This window comes from Marmota marmota, unplaced genomic scaffold, assembly GCF_001458135.2.
Source record: "Marmota marmota marmota unplaced genomic scaffold, marMar, whole genome shotgun sequence".
Classification (NCBI taxonomy): domain Eukaryota; kingdom Metazoa; phylum Chordata; class Mammalia; order Rodentia; family Sciuridae; genus Marmota; species Marmota marmota.
Genome location: NW_025999941.1, coordinates 11,311,615 through 11,331,438, shown reverse-complemented (window position 1 = coordinate 11,331,438; position 19,824 = coordinate 11,311,615). Strand labels below are relative to the sequence as shown.

Genomic DNA, 19,824 nt, shown 5'->3' with positions numbered 1-19,824 from the left:
GTTAGACCCTGACTCAAAGTGAAATTTTAAAAAAGCCTGGGCATGTGCTTCAGTGGTAGAGCATTTACCTGGCATGCGCAAGCCTTTGGGTTCAGTTTCCAGTTCTGGAAAAAAAAAAAAAAAGATTTTGGGGGCTTATTCTGCTTGTTCAGTTGTAAATTTGATCTGATTTTAATAAAATAAATTCTGTTTTGCTTCTAGGCCAGGAGTATGCCTTGTTGTTTCTGGCCCAGGTCTCATCCACGCCTTGGGTGGTATGGCAAATGCAAATATGAACTGTTGGTAATCAAAGTTTTATTACTGAAAACATTTTCTTAAAATGTCCTCTGTAATCTTACTAAGTAGAACTGATCTTCAGTGGAAAGACTGGGAAAAATCCTCTAATATATAGAAACAGAAAGGTGATTAAGGGAAAGGGGGTAGGTGAGAGGTGAAGGTCAAAGGGTATAAGGTTTTAGTTATGCAGGATAGAGAAGCCTAGAGTTTTAGTGTACAACATAAGGACAATAGTTAATGTTGTGTTGTGTTAATTAATAGAATTGGATTCAGGAAACTTGCTTAGGAGAGTAGATTTCAGGTTCTTTTACCACACACAGAAAAAGTATATATATGAAATGATGAATACGTTAATTTTACTTTAGCATACTTCATTATGTGTTTGTGTATTTTTTAAACACCATGTTGTATACCATGAATATGGGCTGTTTTAAAAGGTATAAGGAAAATGAAAATTATTCTTATTCCTTTACTTAGAGGTGGACACTGTTAACATTTTAGAGTTTCTTTCCCTCTCTCTGTATGTTTATTTGTATATGTGTGTGTATGTATATGTTTATATAGTTCTGTTTGCTTTCAGTGAGGAATTACTTTTTAAAGATCCCAGCTTAGTATTTTAAAATGTCTAATTCTTCACTTTGTGTAGTTAGCAAGGCAGTTGAGATTCTTGTATTTGAGTTTGCTTTACAAACTGCTTGGTACTTATTCTCTAACTTTGCCTTTGGCCCATCTTTTGTACTTTACCAATAAGATCAGATTGAAGGGGGTTATGTTCTAATCAATTTATAGCATGTTTAATTTCCTCTCCTTCCTTCCTAGTCTTTCCCTTTATCAGGATCTGATATTTTTGAGTACCTTTAGGTTTGCTGTGATTTTTTTCACCTTAAGGGTTAAAAGTTTTATTGATGAGGAATGTCAGTCATTTTGCCATTTCTAAATAGATTTACCTAATAAAGTATTGAATTTCTCTTTCCCCTATCCCAAGAACAAGAAGAAGAGCATAAAAATTTATTTTATTTTTCTACCCCTGTTAGTCTAGCATCAGCATCCAGTAGGGGTGAGGCAGGAGTAAGGAAAAACATTTACTATAAACGTTGCATTTTTCTGAAATTGAGGAAGGGTACTCTCACCACCTTGCCTTCTAAGTATTTTTTAACCTATAGTTTCTAAGGGAGGATGTAATCTGTTCTGTTTCTCTGTTTCTCATTAGCATTATTGCAATGTTATACATTGAATTCTCTGTAGAGGGTTTTACATAGTCTCATTTGTAGTTATCTTTTTTCAAAAATTACTATTTCAGGCCATTGATTGTGATTGGTGGTTCCTCTGAAAGAAATCAAGAAACAATGGGAGCCTTCCAGGAGTTTCCTCAGGTAACAACACAGTTATATACTGTAAGAATTATGGACAAGATATAAGAACTCCTGTCTGCAAAATAAAACAATTTAAAAGGCATAAATTAGAGGTGCCTAAGGTAATTTTCCTGAACAAGACAATCTCAGGGGAATATTAAAAAAAGGGCTTATTCCTGCTTTGAGATCAGGCTTTCAAGAAATATACCAAAATTGATAGGATTTTTAATTTTGAAAATAAGTTCTTGTAAGAGTCAAAAGTGGGAATAAAAATGAATTTGGACTATGCTTCCTAAACTTCATGGAAATAAAAAGTTGAGAGGATAATTCCTAAAGTGATTATCAGAAGACTCTGGACAAATTTATATTTATTTTAGAAGGAAGAGAGAAGGAAGAAGGAAAGTATTTCAAAAGTAAAATTAAGATTTTTTTTCAATAAAATATTAGTTTTAAAAATAGTTGTAGAAAGCAATAAGAGTGAATGATGGATACAATATAAATATATTTGAGCATTTGTAGGATAAAGTAAAGAGCAAAGTTAAAACCAAATTTTGAACAGAATTTTTAGAAAGATTTTCTTGCAGTGCTAGAGATCAAACCCAGAGTCTCACATAGGCTAGGCAAGAACTTTACCACTGAACTACACCCACAACCCCAAACAGAATTTTATAAATGATGAACTAATACAAAATTCTATACTTTGATATAATTTAATATAAATGTTATGTTTTTATACACTTAAAAGGGACTTGAAATTTTACTTGTCAAAGGAAGATAATTATAATTATTGCTTATTTAAAAGATGCTGATATAGCTGAAAAAGTAAATGGAGCAGATAAGTTAATTAAAAGGAAATTAAGGTTACTCCAAAAACAATCATTGAGAATAAAAAAAGAATACTGACCATCACAAATATTTTTTTTTACCTAATAAGAAAACTAATAGCAGCTTATTAGAGAAAATTTTAAAATTGAAGAGAAAGATCACTGATTTAAAATCCAAGTATCTTCTTTTTGTAGAAGTCTTTAAAACTAAAAGACATGACCATAAACAGAAATTCCAGGGATTAGCTTAATTCTCTCTCTCATGCCGATGGCACTGAGGTGTCCAAGGTTTTCATAGATTTCATACCAGAAACTCAGAAGAAACAGTTGATATATTATGCTAAAGGTACATTAAACAGTGAGAATTTATCACTACTGAATTCACATGTTCTAAACAGCATAGCAACAAACATAAAAGGGGAAACTGGCAGAAACATAAAAATAGATAAGATGTAACAGATGAAGTTGTGTATTCCTAGCTGTGGAATTGCTAGGCTCAGGTTATGTTGCTGAATTTTTTTGTAGACATTAGTAAGCCTTCTTTTCTATTTATATTCTTACCAGAAGTTATGAGAGTGCCTGTTTTCCTGTGCTGTGGTAGATGGGTGGGTATTATCAAACTAATTTTTGCCAGTCTGAGAAATAAAAAAGGTCTCTTGTTAGAAATTTGATTATGATTTGAATAGGCCTTTAGGACATAGTCTTAAAATGCATTTTCTTTATCTTCTAAATGTAATAGAAAGTAATAACTTAACACTTTGTCTTACTTGAGAAGAGTAATATGATTATGAGCTGAATGTTTAGATAATTTTCATTTTCTATATAGGTGGAAGCTTGTAGACCATACAGCAAGTTCTCTGTCCGGCCAAGTAGCATAGAAGCTATTCCCACTGTTATTGAAAAGGTACAGTATTTAATAACACTCTCTCCTTTGCATTAAACCCAGGGCCTCACACTTGCTAAGCACATGCTCTAACACTGAATTACACCTTTAGCACTGTTATTTTTACTCTCAATAAAATTAATGATAGTTAGGAGTATATCCAGACTGGTAAAAATGACCTCGTTATGAAGCTTTTTACATTTTAGTGTTCACTATAACTACATTTAATTATAGAAACATATAGGTGATGAAGTAAGTTATTTTTGGAAAATTTTTTTCCTGTGCTTCACTTTTTATAATTATCTTTTTAATTATGCATAAGTGAATATAAAGGTATAACAAACCCCTGGGTACTCCTTGCTTTTGCAAAGGATTATTTTTGAAAATTGGGACTAATGTGTAAAAAAACTCTCTTCAGTTAATAAAATAATTTTTAATAAGCTATTTTATCTATCCATCATTTATTATATACACATTTGAACCATGTCAAAACCACGAATTATAGAAATTATATTATACATATTACAACATCACAGCTTCTGAAAACTTTGCCAGATTATTAGGATTAAGAAGCAGGTGAAAGTACACATTACAATGTCAAAACTTGGCATGCAGAGTCTAGTGAATAATTTCTGAAAGTGGAATAGAACATGAATTTCAAAGCCCTAAGTGAATACTTTCTTTCTTGTCTCCCCCACCCCCTTTTTTTCAGCACTGGGGACTAAATCTAGGGGTGCTCTACCATGGAGCTACATCCCTACCCCTTTTTTTAATATTTATTTTTTAGTTATAGGTAGACACAATATCTTTATTTTTATGTGGTGCTGAGGATCGAACCCAGTGTCTTGCACATGGTAGGCGAGCACTCTACCACTGAGCCACAATCCCAGCCCCCATCCCTAGCCCTTTTTATTTTTTGTTTTGAGACAGGGTCTCACTGAGTTGCCCAGGCTGGCCTTGAACTTGCAATCCTTCTGCCTCAGCCTCCTGAGTCACTGAGATAACATTGTGTACCACCACCTCCGTCTAATCTCTTTTTTTAAACAAGAAATATCTTCTGAATTATGTAGACTTAATGGAGGACATTTCAATTTTAATTAGTTTTTTTTTTCCCTCCAACTAAGGATGTCTAGAAAAATTAAAATAGCATTTATTTTACAGTTTTAAATTATCCTCAAGTAAAACAAATAAAATGAATTATCTTTAAGTAAAATATGATAATAAGGATTGAGATTTTTTTTAAAAAAAGCCTTCTTTTTTGATAAACATAGGCAGTAAGAAGCAGTATCTACGGTCGTCCAGGTGCTTGTTATGTTGACATACCTGCAGATTTTGTGACCCTCCAGGTGAATGTGGATTCTATAAAGTGAGTAAAAATTTTTTTGGGTACCAGGGGTTGAACTCAGGGGTACTTAACCGCTGAGTTGCTTAGTGCTTCACTATTGCTGAGGTGGCTTTGAACTTGTGATCCTCCTGCCTTGGCCTCCCAAGCCCTGGGATTACAGGCATGTGCCACCGTGCCCAGCTAATGCTTACCTTTTAAAAAGAATTTACCTAGTAGTTTATAAATTAATCTCCAGTTGTATTAACTTTTCACAGTTTAGTAATTCAGCTGAGTCCTTACCAAATGGCTTAATTTTCTTAATTAAAATGGTATTATTTCATAACTATTTTAAGGTTCAATTACTAAATCAATTACATGGAGCTTTCTGAATTTCTCATTTGAAATTATTTCCCTGGTAACCATAAATATATATTCCTAGTGTAAGCCAAGAGATGAGGTGATTGTTGAGAAATTATTGCGACGCAGCATAAAAAATGTATGTCTAACTCTCTGTATGGTTTTAAAATGTTCTAACATAGATGTTTCCATTATTTGTCATATCCTTTTATTTCTTAAACACTGAGTGAAAAGAAGTACAAAAATCCTTTTTTCTCTGGTTTCTCACTCGGCCATTTAAGGATGGCACTTGAGAATTATTTAGTGCATCAACTTGGGAATTATTTAGTGCATTCCTGCTATTGTGGACCTTGGTGCCTTAATGATATTTTCTTGGTCTTACAAGTGAAATGTGTTTTTTTCTATTTTGTGGGGGGGAAAAAGTCAGAAAAGTAGAAATCATTTCAGCTAAGAATTGACATTTTTAACACTATTTTTCTATTCTCTTTTCGTGCATATTTTTCATATTGTATTCATACTATGTAGTTTTATATTCTATCTTTTTTACTTGGCTTTATCATGATAATTTTTTCATTGTTGTGATCATTTCCTGGCCTAGGGATGGATGTAATTCAAGGTAGAGTGCTTGCCTAGCATGCAAGAAGCCCTGGGTTTGATCCTTAGCACACAAACACACACACAAAAGTCCTAATTATAATTTTTGTGGACTTTGTTATTGTGAAAATGGTTCTTTACTGATTGTAGAAAGTGGGCCTCAGGGGTATACTCAGTATACCAAGGGTGATTGGGAGAGTCAGACAAAAAGACATTTACTCTGTATAATACCTGAACATGATAATCAAAATAATATTAAGGAGTGAGAGAGGGTGAGGTTCAGAGAAGTTGTAACTATTATAAGCTGCCTTTTATATTTTTGTAAAGGTTGAATATTCCTTTTTTAAAAACAAATATTTCTATTAGTTATTGATGGATCTTTATTTATTTGCTTATATGTGGTGCTGAGAAACAAACCCAGTGCCTCACACATGCTAGGCAAGCGCTCTACCACTGAGCCACACAACCCGACCCTTTGCATATCCCTTTTTATTAGAATAAATTAATCACAGTGAGGAATTGTCCAGAAATGCTTACCTGGGACAATTTCATTAAGTTCTTTTGCTAATACATATTGTAATGCTATACAGTATTGTAGTAGGGGACAGATGAGACAGGATACCAAACAGGAAACAGGAAGCAGGTTCATTTGGCTGCAGCCAGGTTCAGTGGGTATAGCTTTCGCTGTAATCAATTAATCCCCCTGAACCCTGAGTTTCAGAACTTTGTACTCGGCATGTAAGGAGAGAGGCTCAGAAGTTCACAGCCTGCAGAAGTTCACACAAAAGCAGCTTTTTCTTTCACTGTTCTGGGCAAGTTAACCCTTCAAAGACAACACCTGAGAAGGGGAGAGCTTCTTCTCCCCTTTCTTCCCTTCCTCTGCCAGCTATTTACCATGGAGTAGTTGATAACCTCTTCTCTTTGAAATGTAAGCATCTCTGTGAAGCTTTGCCCCAAGGCCTGTGGCCTGGTTAAAAGAATCTGTTTTTCATATAATACTCTGCATTTGCAAGCACACTTCTACAAACTATTATATGTTGTTATGTATGTTAGATAGTCCATAAATATTTGTGAAAAACTAGTAAAGTGACATTCAGCACCTGGAGTGCTGATCTCTTCCAGGCGGTGGCCAAGTAAGATAAAGCAACATGAAATGGGAAGTGTCACTACATTGAATTCTTTTGTAGAGATTCTTTTGCTGATAGTCCTGAGATTAATTATGGTGAAGATTTCTGGAGAAACTTACTGAAGATTTCCTGTAGACAAAGGGGTGCCACTACAGTATTGACTTACCTAGTGAGTGGAAATAGTGAGTGCTGAGGGGAATAATGAAACACAACTGGAACTTAGGAGACAGAAAGACTTGTTTAGTGCAGTCTCTGTCCTGTGCCATTTGGGACCATGGTTAAGTTACTGTCTATGAGTCTTTATTCCACTGTGGTGAAACTAAGGTAATAGTGATACCTCTCTTTATTGTTTTGAAAATTAAATGAGAAAAAAATGGCATATAGCATTAAATAATTGGTTTTAGTATGGTATTTACTATTACGACAACAATAACTACTACTATTGCTGTTACAGTGCAAAGCTATTGACCCCTGTCTCCTGTCAATGAATTCCTGTTTGGTTACTAGATATTGGGGAAGAACTGTTAATTTACTAGATGTGATAAGGATATTATGTTTGTGTAAGAGAAGGTTCTTCTCTTTTAGACCTGCATCAGGAATTTTTTAGGGTGAAATGTCTTGATGCCTGTCATTTACTTGTAAGGGTCTGGCGAACGTCGGAGGAAGAGACCACCAAGAGACTGGCTCATGCAACAGCAAAAGGGGTTTGAGGATCCAATCCAGCGCGCTGGGGCTCCGTGCTCACTCAAGAAGGGAGAGCAGCCCAGAGCCCCGAGCAGGGCTTGAGCAGTGTTTAAGTACACTTTTTGGGGAGGGCGGGACTTTACATACATCACAGTCTCCTTTAACAAATCATCATACACCGCGGGAAAATCAAACAACAATTCTCAAACTTGATTAGCACATTCATTGGCGGGAACAGGTTGGGGGGGGGGGTGATAGGTCAATCCTAAGGAGGGAGGTACATTCAAACTGATTGGTTTAGGCCCTGCGATGCCTATGTGCCAGGCCGCACAGGGTCCTAGGTTATTAAACAACCAGATGGTCAGGGGGAATATTTACTGGGCAGTTCCGGGTATTGTCCTAACAGCTACAGGAATTTCAGGTTTTGGGGTGTAGCATAGGAACTTAACAATACCTGGTCCTTTACTTTTTAACTCAGGCCTTGCAGCTTAGAAACTTTACAATGCCCGGTCTTTTACACTTTAACTTCAATTTCTTTTACTCTTACATACTTAAAATGATTGGGTGGGGGGAGCTGGGTTGTGGCGCAGTGGTAGACCGCTTGCCTAGCATGTGTAAGGCACTGGGTTGGATCTTCAGCATCACATAAAATAAATAAATATTTATTAATGTAATGTGTCCATCTACAACCATATATATAAATGATTTGGAGGAAAAACATGCACATGTGTGAGTGAAGCAAAGGTGGTAAGCTGGTATCAATTGTTAAATCTACATGGTGAGTTTATGGAATTTATTGTACTATTTTTCTACTTTTTTAAGGGGAGAGTGAGTACCAGGGATTGAACTCAGGGTCACTCAACCACTAAGCCATATCCCCAGCCCTATTATATTTTATTTAGAGACAGGGTCTCACTGAGTTGCTTAGGGCCTTGCCGATGCTGAACTCGCCATTCTCCTGTCTCAGCCTCCCAAGCTGCTGGGATTACAGGCATGCAGCATTATGCCTGGCTTCTACCTTTTTATGTATTTGAAATTTTCACAGTAAGAAATTTTGGAGTTGGCCTGTTTTAATTAAGAGAGTTGTTTATTTGCAGGTACAAGGAGTGCTGTATGCCACCTCCTGTTAGCATGGCAGAAACCTCTGCTGTGTGTATGGCAGCATCTATAATTAGGAATGCCAAACAGCCCCTTCTCATCATTGGGAAAGGTAACGTTGAATAGGACTAAGTCTTGCGAGGCATTTGAAAGAATGCTGATTCTCTTTAGGAATTATTTTTATTTATTGTCTGCTCTAATGTTGAAACTGGAATAAGAGTTTTCTTCATCTTCATTTTACATTATTAGTTTTCAGATCATAGAATTATCCTTGATTGTCCAGAGATCTCTTACAAGGAAATTATTACACTGCTTGGGACTTAAGAGTAAAATGATTTTTTTTTTCCTATTATAAAAAATTTTGGGAAAATCTAGAAATATAGAAGAAATCTCTTCAACCAGTGATTTTTAACCCTTATACTTTTCTATTCCTTTTTTCATTGTAACATTTTCCATCATCTTAAAATTATTTTCTAGACATAATTCTTAATGTCTGTTCACATACATATTAATACTTTACTGGTGAATATTTACTGTTAGTTTATAGTAGCTGTGATGAAAATATCCGTGCCTAACGCTTTTTTTCCTATTTAGGATTTAAGACAGATCCCCCCAAAGAGAATCGACTAAGTCAAAATATTTTTAAGGCTTTTGGTATAAACTGTTAATTGCTTTCTCCTGAGCTGTGGTACCAACCAATTTATACTCCTATCAGAAATTTATTATTGTAAGGCTGTTGGGATCACCTATGACCATGTTAATCAATTATACATTACTTAGATATCACATAGAAACTAAAAATAGTTTTAAAGAAAATGGTGAACAACTGAAATAATTCTGAGTTGAATGCATTTTATGATGTATTTTGGCAAGCATTTGCTCTGAGTCTCAATATCTCACTTGTAAAATAGGAATATTAACTCCCTCAATAGGGTATAAACAGCAACAACATACGTGGAAAGCACTTAGTGGGTGCTAGTTTTCATTCTTCCTTTAATAAACACTTGATGAGTACTTATGATAAGGCAAGGATTATAAAACCATTCATGAGGAATACAGAAAAATAATGATTCCTACCTAGAGGGGAATAGGCCTGATACCTGATTACATGTAAACTCTTAGTGTGTAAAGAGAGGCCGAGGTGGCTTCTCCAGGAAAGCAGCAACAGTTTGCCTTGTGTAGGTGGTGCAAAGACATTCCAGAAGGCATGGCACAGCAGCTATACCTTGACAAACTGGGCAATAGTTCACTAAGTTTCAGGGAGAACAAAGACAGTCTAGGAAGAGAGACTGAGTGTACATCGACATAGAGGTAAGAAGGAGAATAAGGAAACTTGCTGCATAAAATCTAAAGTATTTTTCATTGTGTATATATGAGAAAGGAGTCGGGGAGATTCTGTAGGGGGAATGTGATATTGGATCTGAAAGCACACTATACTATTTAATAGGATTCAGTAAAGAATTTAAATTCCAAATATTGATAGAATTCTGCTAACCATGAAAAAAGTATAAAATTAAATAGCTAAGAATAATAGTGGCCTTGATCAAATTAGAAATGGAATCATTCCTATATTTCATCAAACATTCAGTGTCTTAAATGTCAAAGACATGGTTACTCTTCAGGCATATAGTTGTAAAAAACAGATATATATCCCATTCAAGTTAGCCCTGTACAGTCACAGCATTGTAGAACCTATAGAAAGATCTGGGGAGCCTTAGGAATTTAAGCCCCCCTAGACTAGTGCAGACTGGATTTGCTGGTGATGGAGAGAGATGTGTGAAGATAGAGGGAGCCTTTCTCTTTCAGGGCAGAGCTCCTCCTGCCCACCTGGGCCACCCAGTAGATACAGTGTATTTAGTAAATTGCCATTAGTAGTTCAGCAGGATGATGGCATGGAACAGGTAAGTGATGTATCAACAAGAGATGCATGGTGTAACTTTTGTTTATTCTTCAGATTAATCTAGAATATTATTGAGGGGAAGTTAGAATTATTGCTTTCTTAAGCACTTTAAAATACCAAAGATAAAAACCATAGTTAGTTTATTTTGTTTTTAAGCCCATGTATAAGCAGAAGGAAAGTATTTGAGGTCTAAAAGCAATTTCATGTGAACTATTTTTATGGTCCCAATGCCAAACTTAACTAAATCATCTAATACATTTCCATTTCTTATAGGTGCTGCTTATGCCCACGCAGAAGAGAGTATCAGGAAGTTGGTGGAGCAGTGTAAATTGCCATTTTTGCCTACCCCAATGGGAAAAGGTGTTGTCCCTGACAACCATCCAAATTGTGTATCTGCAGCCAGATCCAGGTATATGGCATTACACATTTTAAATACAATATCATGGCAAATTTTAGGCTAACTTAAATTGTTTTGTTACCATAATGCATCTAGAGAGAAGTTCTGAAAGAATCATGTAATTCTAAGACTACTTGCTTCTTTTGGACTTTTCAGTACTTTAAAGATGATACCGAGTCTCCTCAGGCTCTTGTGGGTTTAGTCGAAAAATCTGCAGTCATTTGAATCTTTGTTCTCTTATGTAGTAAGTTCTTTTTATCTGTCTGCTTTCAAAATTTTTCTTTATCTTTGGTTTTTAGCAGTTTAATTATGATATATCTGGACATGATTTCCTTTGGGTTCTCAGATCTTTTTGAATCTGTAAATTTTGTTTTTATCCAATTTTAGAAACTTTTTTATGGTTATTTCTACACCAATATTTTGCTCCTCCTAATGGAACTCCATTGATACAAATATTATACATCTTGATTTTCTCCAAGTATCTGTTCACTTGTTTTCAACCCTTTTGTTTCTTACATTTTATGTTTCTTTGCCCAGAATTTCTATCTTTAAGCTTATTTCAAGAATATTTTTCTTTATTCTTCATGGAACATAGTTATAATAGTTTTTATTTAGTCTTTATTGCTTTAAAGTCTTTATTTAGTAATTCTAACATCTGAGACTTCTTGGATTAGCATGTATTTTTTTTTTTTGAGAATTGTCACATTTTTCTGTATTGAGTAATTATGGGTTATATCCTAGATTGGTTAATAATAGATTGTGAGATTCAGGGTCATATTAAAATCCTTTAGAATGTTGATTTGTTTATTTGTTTAGCAAGCAGCCAACTGATTAGGTTAGTTTAGGTTCAGACTGTAGATTCTCTTTTACTTAACTCGGGGCACTAATTCCAGAGTCAGTTCTGCTTCAGAAACTTTGCTATTATGTTTTGGGTCTGTTTGCAATTGCCTTGCTTTTGGGGGTAAGCCCAGACACTTGCTGGTTCATATCCAGAATTGGGGATTTCTTTTCTCTTCTCTCTAGGGTCTCTCTGGTTTCCACCTCCACTTTCTTTTTTCCCAAAAGTGCCTTTCCCAGGCCCTTGCTGCAGCCTTATAATACCACACAGCTGGGCAAGCAAGAAGAAAAAAACAATGGAGACTGATCCCATACTTTAGACCATGGGGGTGTGCTTTTTCTAGTTCCTTTTACCTGAAAAATGAGATTTATCTTATATTTTTGGCTGCTGGGGAAAAACCACAATGAAGTTCTCTCTAGCTTTCAGTGTGAAGCGAAGCAAGTGAGAGAGAGAAAGGTGTGTGTGTATGTGAGAGAGAGAAAGAGGGAGAAACAGAGAGAGGGAAGGTGTGTGTGGGTGGGTGTGGGTATGTGAGAGTGGCGGTGGTTTGGTGGTATCCTGATCCTCTGGCCAAGAAGACAGTATTTATTTCTAGGTTTTTGCCATCTGCAGTTCTGTAATTAGAACTTCCGTAAGCAGCTTAGCAAAACCCGTCTCAAAATAAAAAATAAAATGGCTAGGGATGTGGCTCAGTGGTTAAGCACCCCTGGGTTCAGTCCCTGTACCAAAAAAAAAAAAGTTAAATGTCATATTTGCTGCTTATGTTTTTTGTTTAATGCTATTAGATCATGCTTTTACTTTTTACTCAGTATACTTAGGATAGTAATCAAATTCTTATGTATAGTAGTCAAATTAATTCTTATACTATTAAGTGTATTTAATATTGTAACTTAGTTTGAACTGAAGTTTATCTTCATTCTAACTAGATTTTGAGAAGATAACATTAAAGACATAAATAGTGTAAAAAGTATTGCAAAGGATTATAAATAATTGAATTGATAATTTAAAGAGTTGTAGAGTATCGATAAGCTAATTCATCCTGCAATTTGCAGTTTTTATCTGTTTGTTAAATTAGTTTCCCTAGGATTGACACAATGTATGAAGATGCTTTTTTGAGTAAATACCTGATAGCTGAATTTCTATGAAAAATTGCATTCAGCACTGAAGAAGACAAAAGCAATAAAAATAGATTTTGTACAGCAAGAGGAAAAGGGAGTCAGCCAGAAATCAGGACAATGAGGAGTAAAAACAAAACAAACCTCATTGCAATTATGATAATAAAGTGTCTCAGAAAAAGGCAGAAACATTCTGATTGGATTAATGACAGCAACTATGTGCTATAAGAGCTATCAAAATGACACAACTTAAACACAAGATTGAGCAAAGATATATGAAATAAACATAAAGCAAGAGTGGTATGTTAGTATCAATGTGGATATCAAAATAAAACTCATTCAAAGATTGGAAGTTATATTAGAATAAGTTCTTTATTAGAATCTAATAAAGATTAGAAGTATTAAGGTGTATAAAATAAAACTATTAGTAATACACTTGTATAATATTTTGGAAAGCAATTCAGGAATATTAATTGATAGTCTTAAAAATGCCTACTTCTAGAGTGCTGGGAATGTGGCTCATTGGTAGAGAATTTGCCTCGTGTACAGTAGGCCCTGGGTTCAATTCCTAGCACTGCCCAAAATAAAAACAAACAACCCTCCTTCTAGGAATCATTGGGAAATGTGCATTAAGATTCAAACATAGATGCTGGTGTTGTGGCTCAGGAGTAGAGCATTTGCCTAGCATGTATGTTGCCTGGGATTTCATCCTCAGCACAAGGGTAGAAGGGAGGGAAGGAGAGAAAAGATGTGCAGCCCCGCAGTGGAGAACATTAAATAAATTGTGGCATATATGTTCAGAAAAACATGTAACTTTTAAAAAATTTTACTTAGGAACTTAATGATAAAGAAAATGTTTATGATAAGTGAAAATATGTGTGGACTGTATTATGTAAGCTCAGTTATATAAAAATATGCTTACATAGAAAAAAAGACTAGATGAAAATATGCCAGGATATGCATAATAGTTTACAATTAATAATATTATTGAGATTAACTTGGCTTTTTTTTTTTCCTGGGTTTCTTTTTTCAAGACTATCTACAGAGGACTTATGTTAATTTTTCTAGTGATAAAGTAAATGGATTGTAGATACAGCTTATAATAATATTTATTCTACTTAATTTATCTTTTAGATTACTATTTAAATAGAATGGCTTTATAAATTATTTTAGCTTGGATGATCAAATTTACCCTGGAAGCGAATTCATAAGTTTAATATAAACTCCAAATTATCTAGACATTAAAAATACTTCCAAAATTAATTTTAGAATAATTTAATTAAGAGGGCTGGGATTGTGGCTCAATGGTAGAGTGCTCACCTAGCATATGTGAGGCACTGGGTTCAATCCTCAGCACCACAAAAATAAATAAATAAATAAATTTAAAATAAAGATAATGTGTCCACCTAAAACTAAAAAATAAATATTAAAAAAAGAATAATTCAAATAAGAAATATAGATGTACTCTTTGTATTACATTCTTTTTTTTTTTTTTTTCTTAAATAGGGCTTTGCAATTTGCTGATGTGATTGTGTTATTTGGTGCTAGACTGAATTGGATTTTACATTTTGGACTCCCTCCAAGATATCAGCCAGATGTGAAGTTTATCCAGGTACTCAGAAAAGATTTCAGAATAGAGCTGTCCGTGGTTCATCGTTCTTCCTCTCGGCCATTATCAGATCTGCTTTCTTCTTGACTTTTGTGAAGAACCTTTTCTCTTTTTACAAAGGAAGATTTTTAAAAATTGTCTAACATAATTAAAGGCCCTAAAGTTATCTGCCTTTTTAAACCTCTAAAACATCATGTTCCAGTTTACTTCTGACCAGAAAACTTTTCAAAATAAAGTTTTGAAAAGCAAGATCCAAGTTCAAGTATATTTAAAGGTTGAGAATCGAAACTCAATAGGATGGTAGATAAGAATGAAATATTCAGCATTGTTATGGAGTGAGTTTTTCTTTTAGAGCCAAAACTTTCACTCTTTGGTTGGAAATCTCTAAACTACTCTGCTTTTACCTATGTCATTAAACCGTGTCTGAAAAATACTCTTACCTCTTTTTGATTCTTCTATCATTCTGACCCTCTTTATAATCCAGTTTCTATACTATAGGAAGAACTACCTATCTAGTAACATGAGTGAGCTCTATTTGCCCTATACAGATTGGCCTCATTCCATTTAATGTTTAATGACTCAGCTTCAATTATAATTTTCTCCTAGCCTGCCATTCAGTTTTTTAAATTTTATTTGTCCCTTTTAGTTATATATGACAGAACATATTTTGACATATTTGCCATTTACCTCTTAAGGAGTCAGCTTCTAGTAGTCCCTTTCCCACATGGGTCATTGAGAACTAAAAATCACGAACAAGATTGTGGATTATACCTGGAAGATGCTGCCACCTCCTGACTGCTTGTCTTTTTTACCAACTAATCTCCTTCAGGGTAGTTAAATTGTTCCTTCTTGCAAAAGCCATTTTCACTTGTTCCTGGCTGTCCAGAAATGGAACCTCTGAGTAAAGGGAAAATAATCAGGCCATGCTTTAGGAGTGTTTCTTGGAGTGTGTTCCCTGAACCACCAGCATTGGCATTGCCTAGAAAATCTGTTAGAATTGCACATTTTTGTACCCCATCCCAGACTTAATTAAATCAGAAACTCTGAAGTAGACTCCTGCAATGTATGGTTTAACATGTCCACTAGGTGGTTCTCATACATGCTCAAATCTGAGAACCTCTTCTCTAGATTGGAATCTTAAGTGTATTTCATTCGAACCTTATTATCAATTAGATTCAAAAACTGTAATTGATCAGCTCAAATGGATTCCTGTGGGTATAATGGGACAACACCAGAATTCCATAGAGAATATTTTAAAATGAGAAAAAATGAGGAGGTTCTCTATACTAGCTATGATACTTGGAATAGTTTTATGGGTTTTTACTTTTATTGAGGAACTTTTTTGAGTTGAAAATCAAATTTTATCATTTATGCACAGTCCATTTATTCAGCTTTAATTGACTTAAAGATTTTGAGGGCTGGGGATGTGGCTCAAGCGGTAGCGCGCTCGCCTGGCATGCGTGCGACCCGGGTTCAATCCTCAGCACCACATACAAACAAAGATGTTGTGTCCGCCAATAACTAAAATAAATAAATAAATATTTAAAAAAAAAAAAAAAAAAAAAAAAGATTTTGAAGAATAAACATGACTTGTTCTTCAGCCTTTTTTCTCTTTTAGGTTGACATCTGTGCAGAAGAATTGGGGAATAACGTGAGACCTGCTGTGACTTTACTAGGAGACATAAATGCTGTTACTAAACAGGTAGGAGCTTTTGCCTGGATTTAGTTTATGTGGATTGAAAAAGTCAGTTCTTGAAAATATTAATCTTGATTACCTTGGTGACAGGTCTGTTAATATCTGTTTTAAGCAAAATTTATGATGGAAAACTACTCTTTTTCTAATATTTATTTTTTAGTTGTAGATGGACACAATATCTTTATTTATTTATTTTTATGTGGTGCTGAGGATCAAACCCAGGGCTTTGCACATGCGAGGCGAGCGCTTTACCACTGAGCCATAACCCCAGCCCCAGAAAACTACTCTTAATGTAACTGTGAAATTTGTTAACTCTAACTTCTTGTGCATAACTCATATTCATGTAAGTTAAACATTTTGGGAAGGTACTTTAAAAGTACCTTAAAGTCATTCAGTAGGCAAACAGGGATTTATTAAGTAAGATCTGGCTCTACACACTGGAAAAAAAAATTAGGGTGTATTTTGTTTTTGTTTTGTTTTATTTTAGTTAATGAAGAGCATTTTACTATCCCAAAGGCCTGTAATCAATGACTTGTCCAGGTTCTTATTATTTGTATATAACATGTATTCCATTGTAACAGGAGATAAAATATTGTCACATTTACTACTTGATTTTAGAGAATATTTGTTATCATAAGTACACAGTATTAAGATATATCTCCAATCACATATAAAATCACTGTGGAGTCTATTTCAGAGGACTCTGGGTATTTACCAGCCTTCCTATAAGGATTCTAGGTAGGGAGTTAATTTCCTTCAGTGTCAAAGACTGAAAAGGCTTAAGAGCCATTGCCTGTGAGATGTGGAGGAGGTGGCACTTCACTCTGTCCTACAGAAATCCCAGCATCTGGCAGAAATTCATACTGACCCAAACAAAAGCTTACCATCTTACCCATTTATCAGTTGTTTCCTGCCTAGAAGAAAAGCAGAGTATGAGCAATGTGAAGGGTAGAATTGCATAGCAAGCAATGTGTCTTCTTCAAGAAGAGATTTTTAATTTTAATAGGTGTAGATGGTCAGGATGCCTTTGTTTTAGTTTTTTTTTTTTTTTTTTTTAATGTGGTGCTAAAAAATCAGTGCCTCACACGTCAGGCAAGCACTGTGCAACTGAGCTGCAGCCCCAACCCAAGAAGAGATTTTTATATTAATGTGATTTAAGTTTATTTTCAAAAAGGAAAGAAAACTTTTATTTATTTATTTTTTTTTAGCTTTTAGAACAGTTTGATAAGACACCATGGCAGTATCCTCCAGAGAGCAAGTGGTGGAATACTCTGAGGGAAAAAATGAAGAGCAATGACGCTGCATCCAAGGTAACGTGGGACCCCCTGAAAGTCAAGAACACCTCAGGTTCATGGCTGACTTAGTTCTGCCCTAAGTCACCATGCTGTGCAGAATCATAAATGAAAACCACAGGGCTTGGAAAAAGGGGTTAAACTCTCAACTGTGAAAAACTTTGTGAAACAAAAATAAGGTAGGAGGAACCTAATACCAATGGTAGCAAAGTTTTAACCATGTTTATGTAATAGATACATATATAAATATGGGTACTTGAAAAAGACATGGAGTTTCTTGTAGAATTGGACATCATCTTGGCCTGCAGCTTGTCAGTTACTGTGAAGTGGTAGAAGGAGGGTGAAAGTTATAATAGCAGATGCAGGTGGATGTGGCTTATTGCCCCTCAGTTTGATTTTGGCACAGAACATCAGTTTAGTGATCTTTTGAAACCTTAAGTCCTGGGGCATGTCAAGTCTTGGTTTTCTGCCTTTAAGTTACAAGTCCTTCAAGGCATGCAAACATAATAGATAGCTGTTTCATTAAAACTGAAAATTTGATCCACGTATTGCCTTCTTTTTTATTTAACTTCCGTATTGCTGCTGAAAATTCTTCTGTGGTTTTCTTCTCTGCACTGATGGTTATGCCTGACAGTGAAGGCTTTGGAAGGGAGTCTATCTATCCATTACTATCACTAAAATGAATCATTTCTTCTGGATTTAGTGATTTCTGTTTTAAGTGTTTGTATATTATTCTTTGTTGTGCTTATTCTTTGATTATGAAATAGGTTGTTCCTGAGGTATTCACTATTTTATGTATTCAAATGTGTCTTGGTTCAGCTGGGTGTGGTTTTCTGTTTACCTAGTGTTTCTTGCTGGTGGAATCATGCATTAACACATAACACATAAGAAAAGCAAATTAGGGCTGGGGATGTGGCTCAAGTGGTAACGCACTCACCTGGCATGCGCAGGGTGCTGGGTTCAATCCTCAGCACCACATAAAAATAAAATAAAGATGTTGTGGCCACCGAAAACTGAAAAATAAAATATTAAAAAATTCTCTCTCTCTTCTTTTCGCTCTCTAAAAAAAAAAAAAAAGCAAATTATGCACATTTAATTCCCTAATATGTTCATGGTCTTGGAAAAAATTCACATGTTCAAAGCAAACAGAGCAGAATTGATTATACCTGATTTTGTCTTACATCGGAATTTTAATCAGTAACTATTTCTCCTATCAAGAGCTAGTCTCAGCCCTATTTTCTAAACTGTGATATAACTAATCCCTTCTTTTCCCTAGGACTCTCCATAGTTTAAGATGAATGGAGCTTGACTCTCTTCTCTGGTGTAGGAGTACAGGAAGGTCCTTAGTCCATCTTGGTATAATCTCCAACAGAGCATAGTAGCCCAGGCAAAGAGGTAGTGCTAGGGACAGATGAAACTTGCTGCTAAAGGCCCAGGTGGCTTTCTGTCCGCACTAGAAAGCATATGGATATACAGAGGCATTTGTAACTTGTGATTTTTGCTTGTTGTTTTCCCCCTCCATTCAGAACTCTATAATGGTGGATGTAGTACATCTCCTTTAGTCTCCAGTGTATGGGGAACAATCAGATTTTAGCATTGTCTTCTGTATTCCTAACATTTTATTTTTAAATTTAGTGCCATATTTTAGATGAAAATATTCTGGAATAAAAATTTTATAAATAAAAAGTTTTTGTAAGGCAACATTATCCTAAGAGTGCTTAAATAAGATTGTTCAGGTTTTGTTTAATTCAGTGTATCTTAGCTATCTTTAATGTACAACTTCTTAGAGTCTTTAATATGCTCGCCTATATTGTGGCTCTCCAGGAAGAAGAATATTCCCTGGTTTATTTGATTGTATCCCAAATTGGGACTGTGGGATACATTTTTCTTAGCATATTGTCACAGGTTATTTAGCTCCTGAAGAGTAACCATTGTACAGCCATTTGGAAATTGGGTAGCCTCTAATGATTAACTAACTATTTCCAGATAAGTTTGTTAGTATATTATGGATACTGGTTATTTTCATTGTGTCCCAATCTAATTTAGAGTATATTTCCCTCTACTGTTTTAGGAATTAGCTTCCAAAAAATCCCTGCCTATGAATTATTACACAGTATTCTATCATATTCAAGAACAACTCCCCAGGGACTGTTTTGTGGTAAGCGAGGGAGCAAACACCATGGACATTGGACGCACTGTGCTTCAAAACTACCTACCTCGTCACAGGTAAGACTTTTGAGAAAGAAATTATAATTGATTATGATGTGTTTAATTTGAAACTATCATAATGTAGATTAAGAAAACATTTTAGGGAGGGCAATGTGGTAGAATAGAGGTACCATTCATTTGCCTGCTTCTCCACCAGATGGAACAAAAACAACAGGTATATAGCTGCATATTGAGGTGGGTGGCCATGGGAGAGCACTGGAGTTCAACAGTGGAGACAGACCTAGTAAAA

At 35.1% G+C, this 19,824-nt stretch overlaps 1 protein-coding gene across 3 annotated transcripts in view; it reads left to right on the top strand.

Annotated features, from left to right (window-relative positions):
• Positions 1 to 19,824, top strand: part of Hacl1 (2-hydroxyacyl-CoA lyase 1) — a 46,178-nt gene that overhangs the window by 5,520 nt on the left and 20,834 nt on the right. For all 3 annotated transcript variants that reach the window (XM_048801175.1, XM_048801174.1, XM_015494473.2), the window contains 10 exons: positions 202 to 282; positions 1,577 to 1,649; positions 3,279 to 3,356; positions 4,607 to 4,701; positions 8,519 to 8,631; positions 10,693 to 10,828; positions 14,276 to 14,381; positions 15,997 to 16,080; positions 17,283 to 17,384; positions 19,438 to 19,592. In XM_048801175.1, the coding sequence (XP_048657132.1) occupies positions 202 to 282; positions 1,577 to 1,649; positions 3,279 to 3,356; positions 4,607 to 4,701; positions 8,519 to 8,631; positions 10,693 to 10,828; positions 14,276 to 14,381; positions 15,997 to 16,080; positions 17,283 to 17,384; positions 19,438 to 19,592 (1,023 nt within the window). The remainder of the gene's footprint in view (positions 1 to 201; positions 283 to 1,576; positions 1,650 to 3,278; positions 3,357 to 4,606; positions 4,702 to 8,518; positions 8,632 to 10,692; positions 10,829 to 14,275; positions 14,382 to 15,996; positions 16,081 to 17,282; positions 17,385 to 19,437; positions 19,593 to 19,824) is intronic.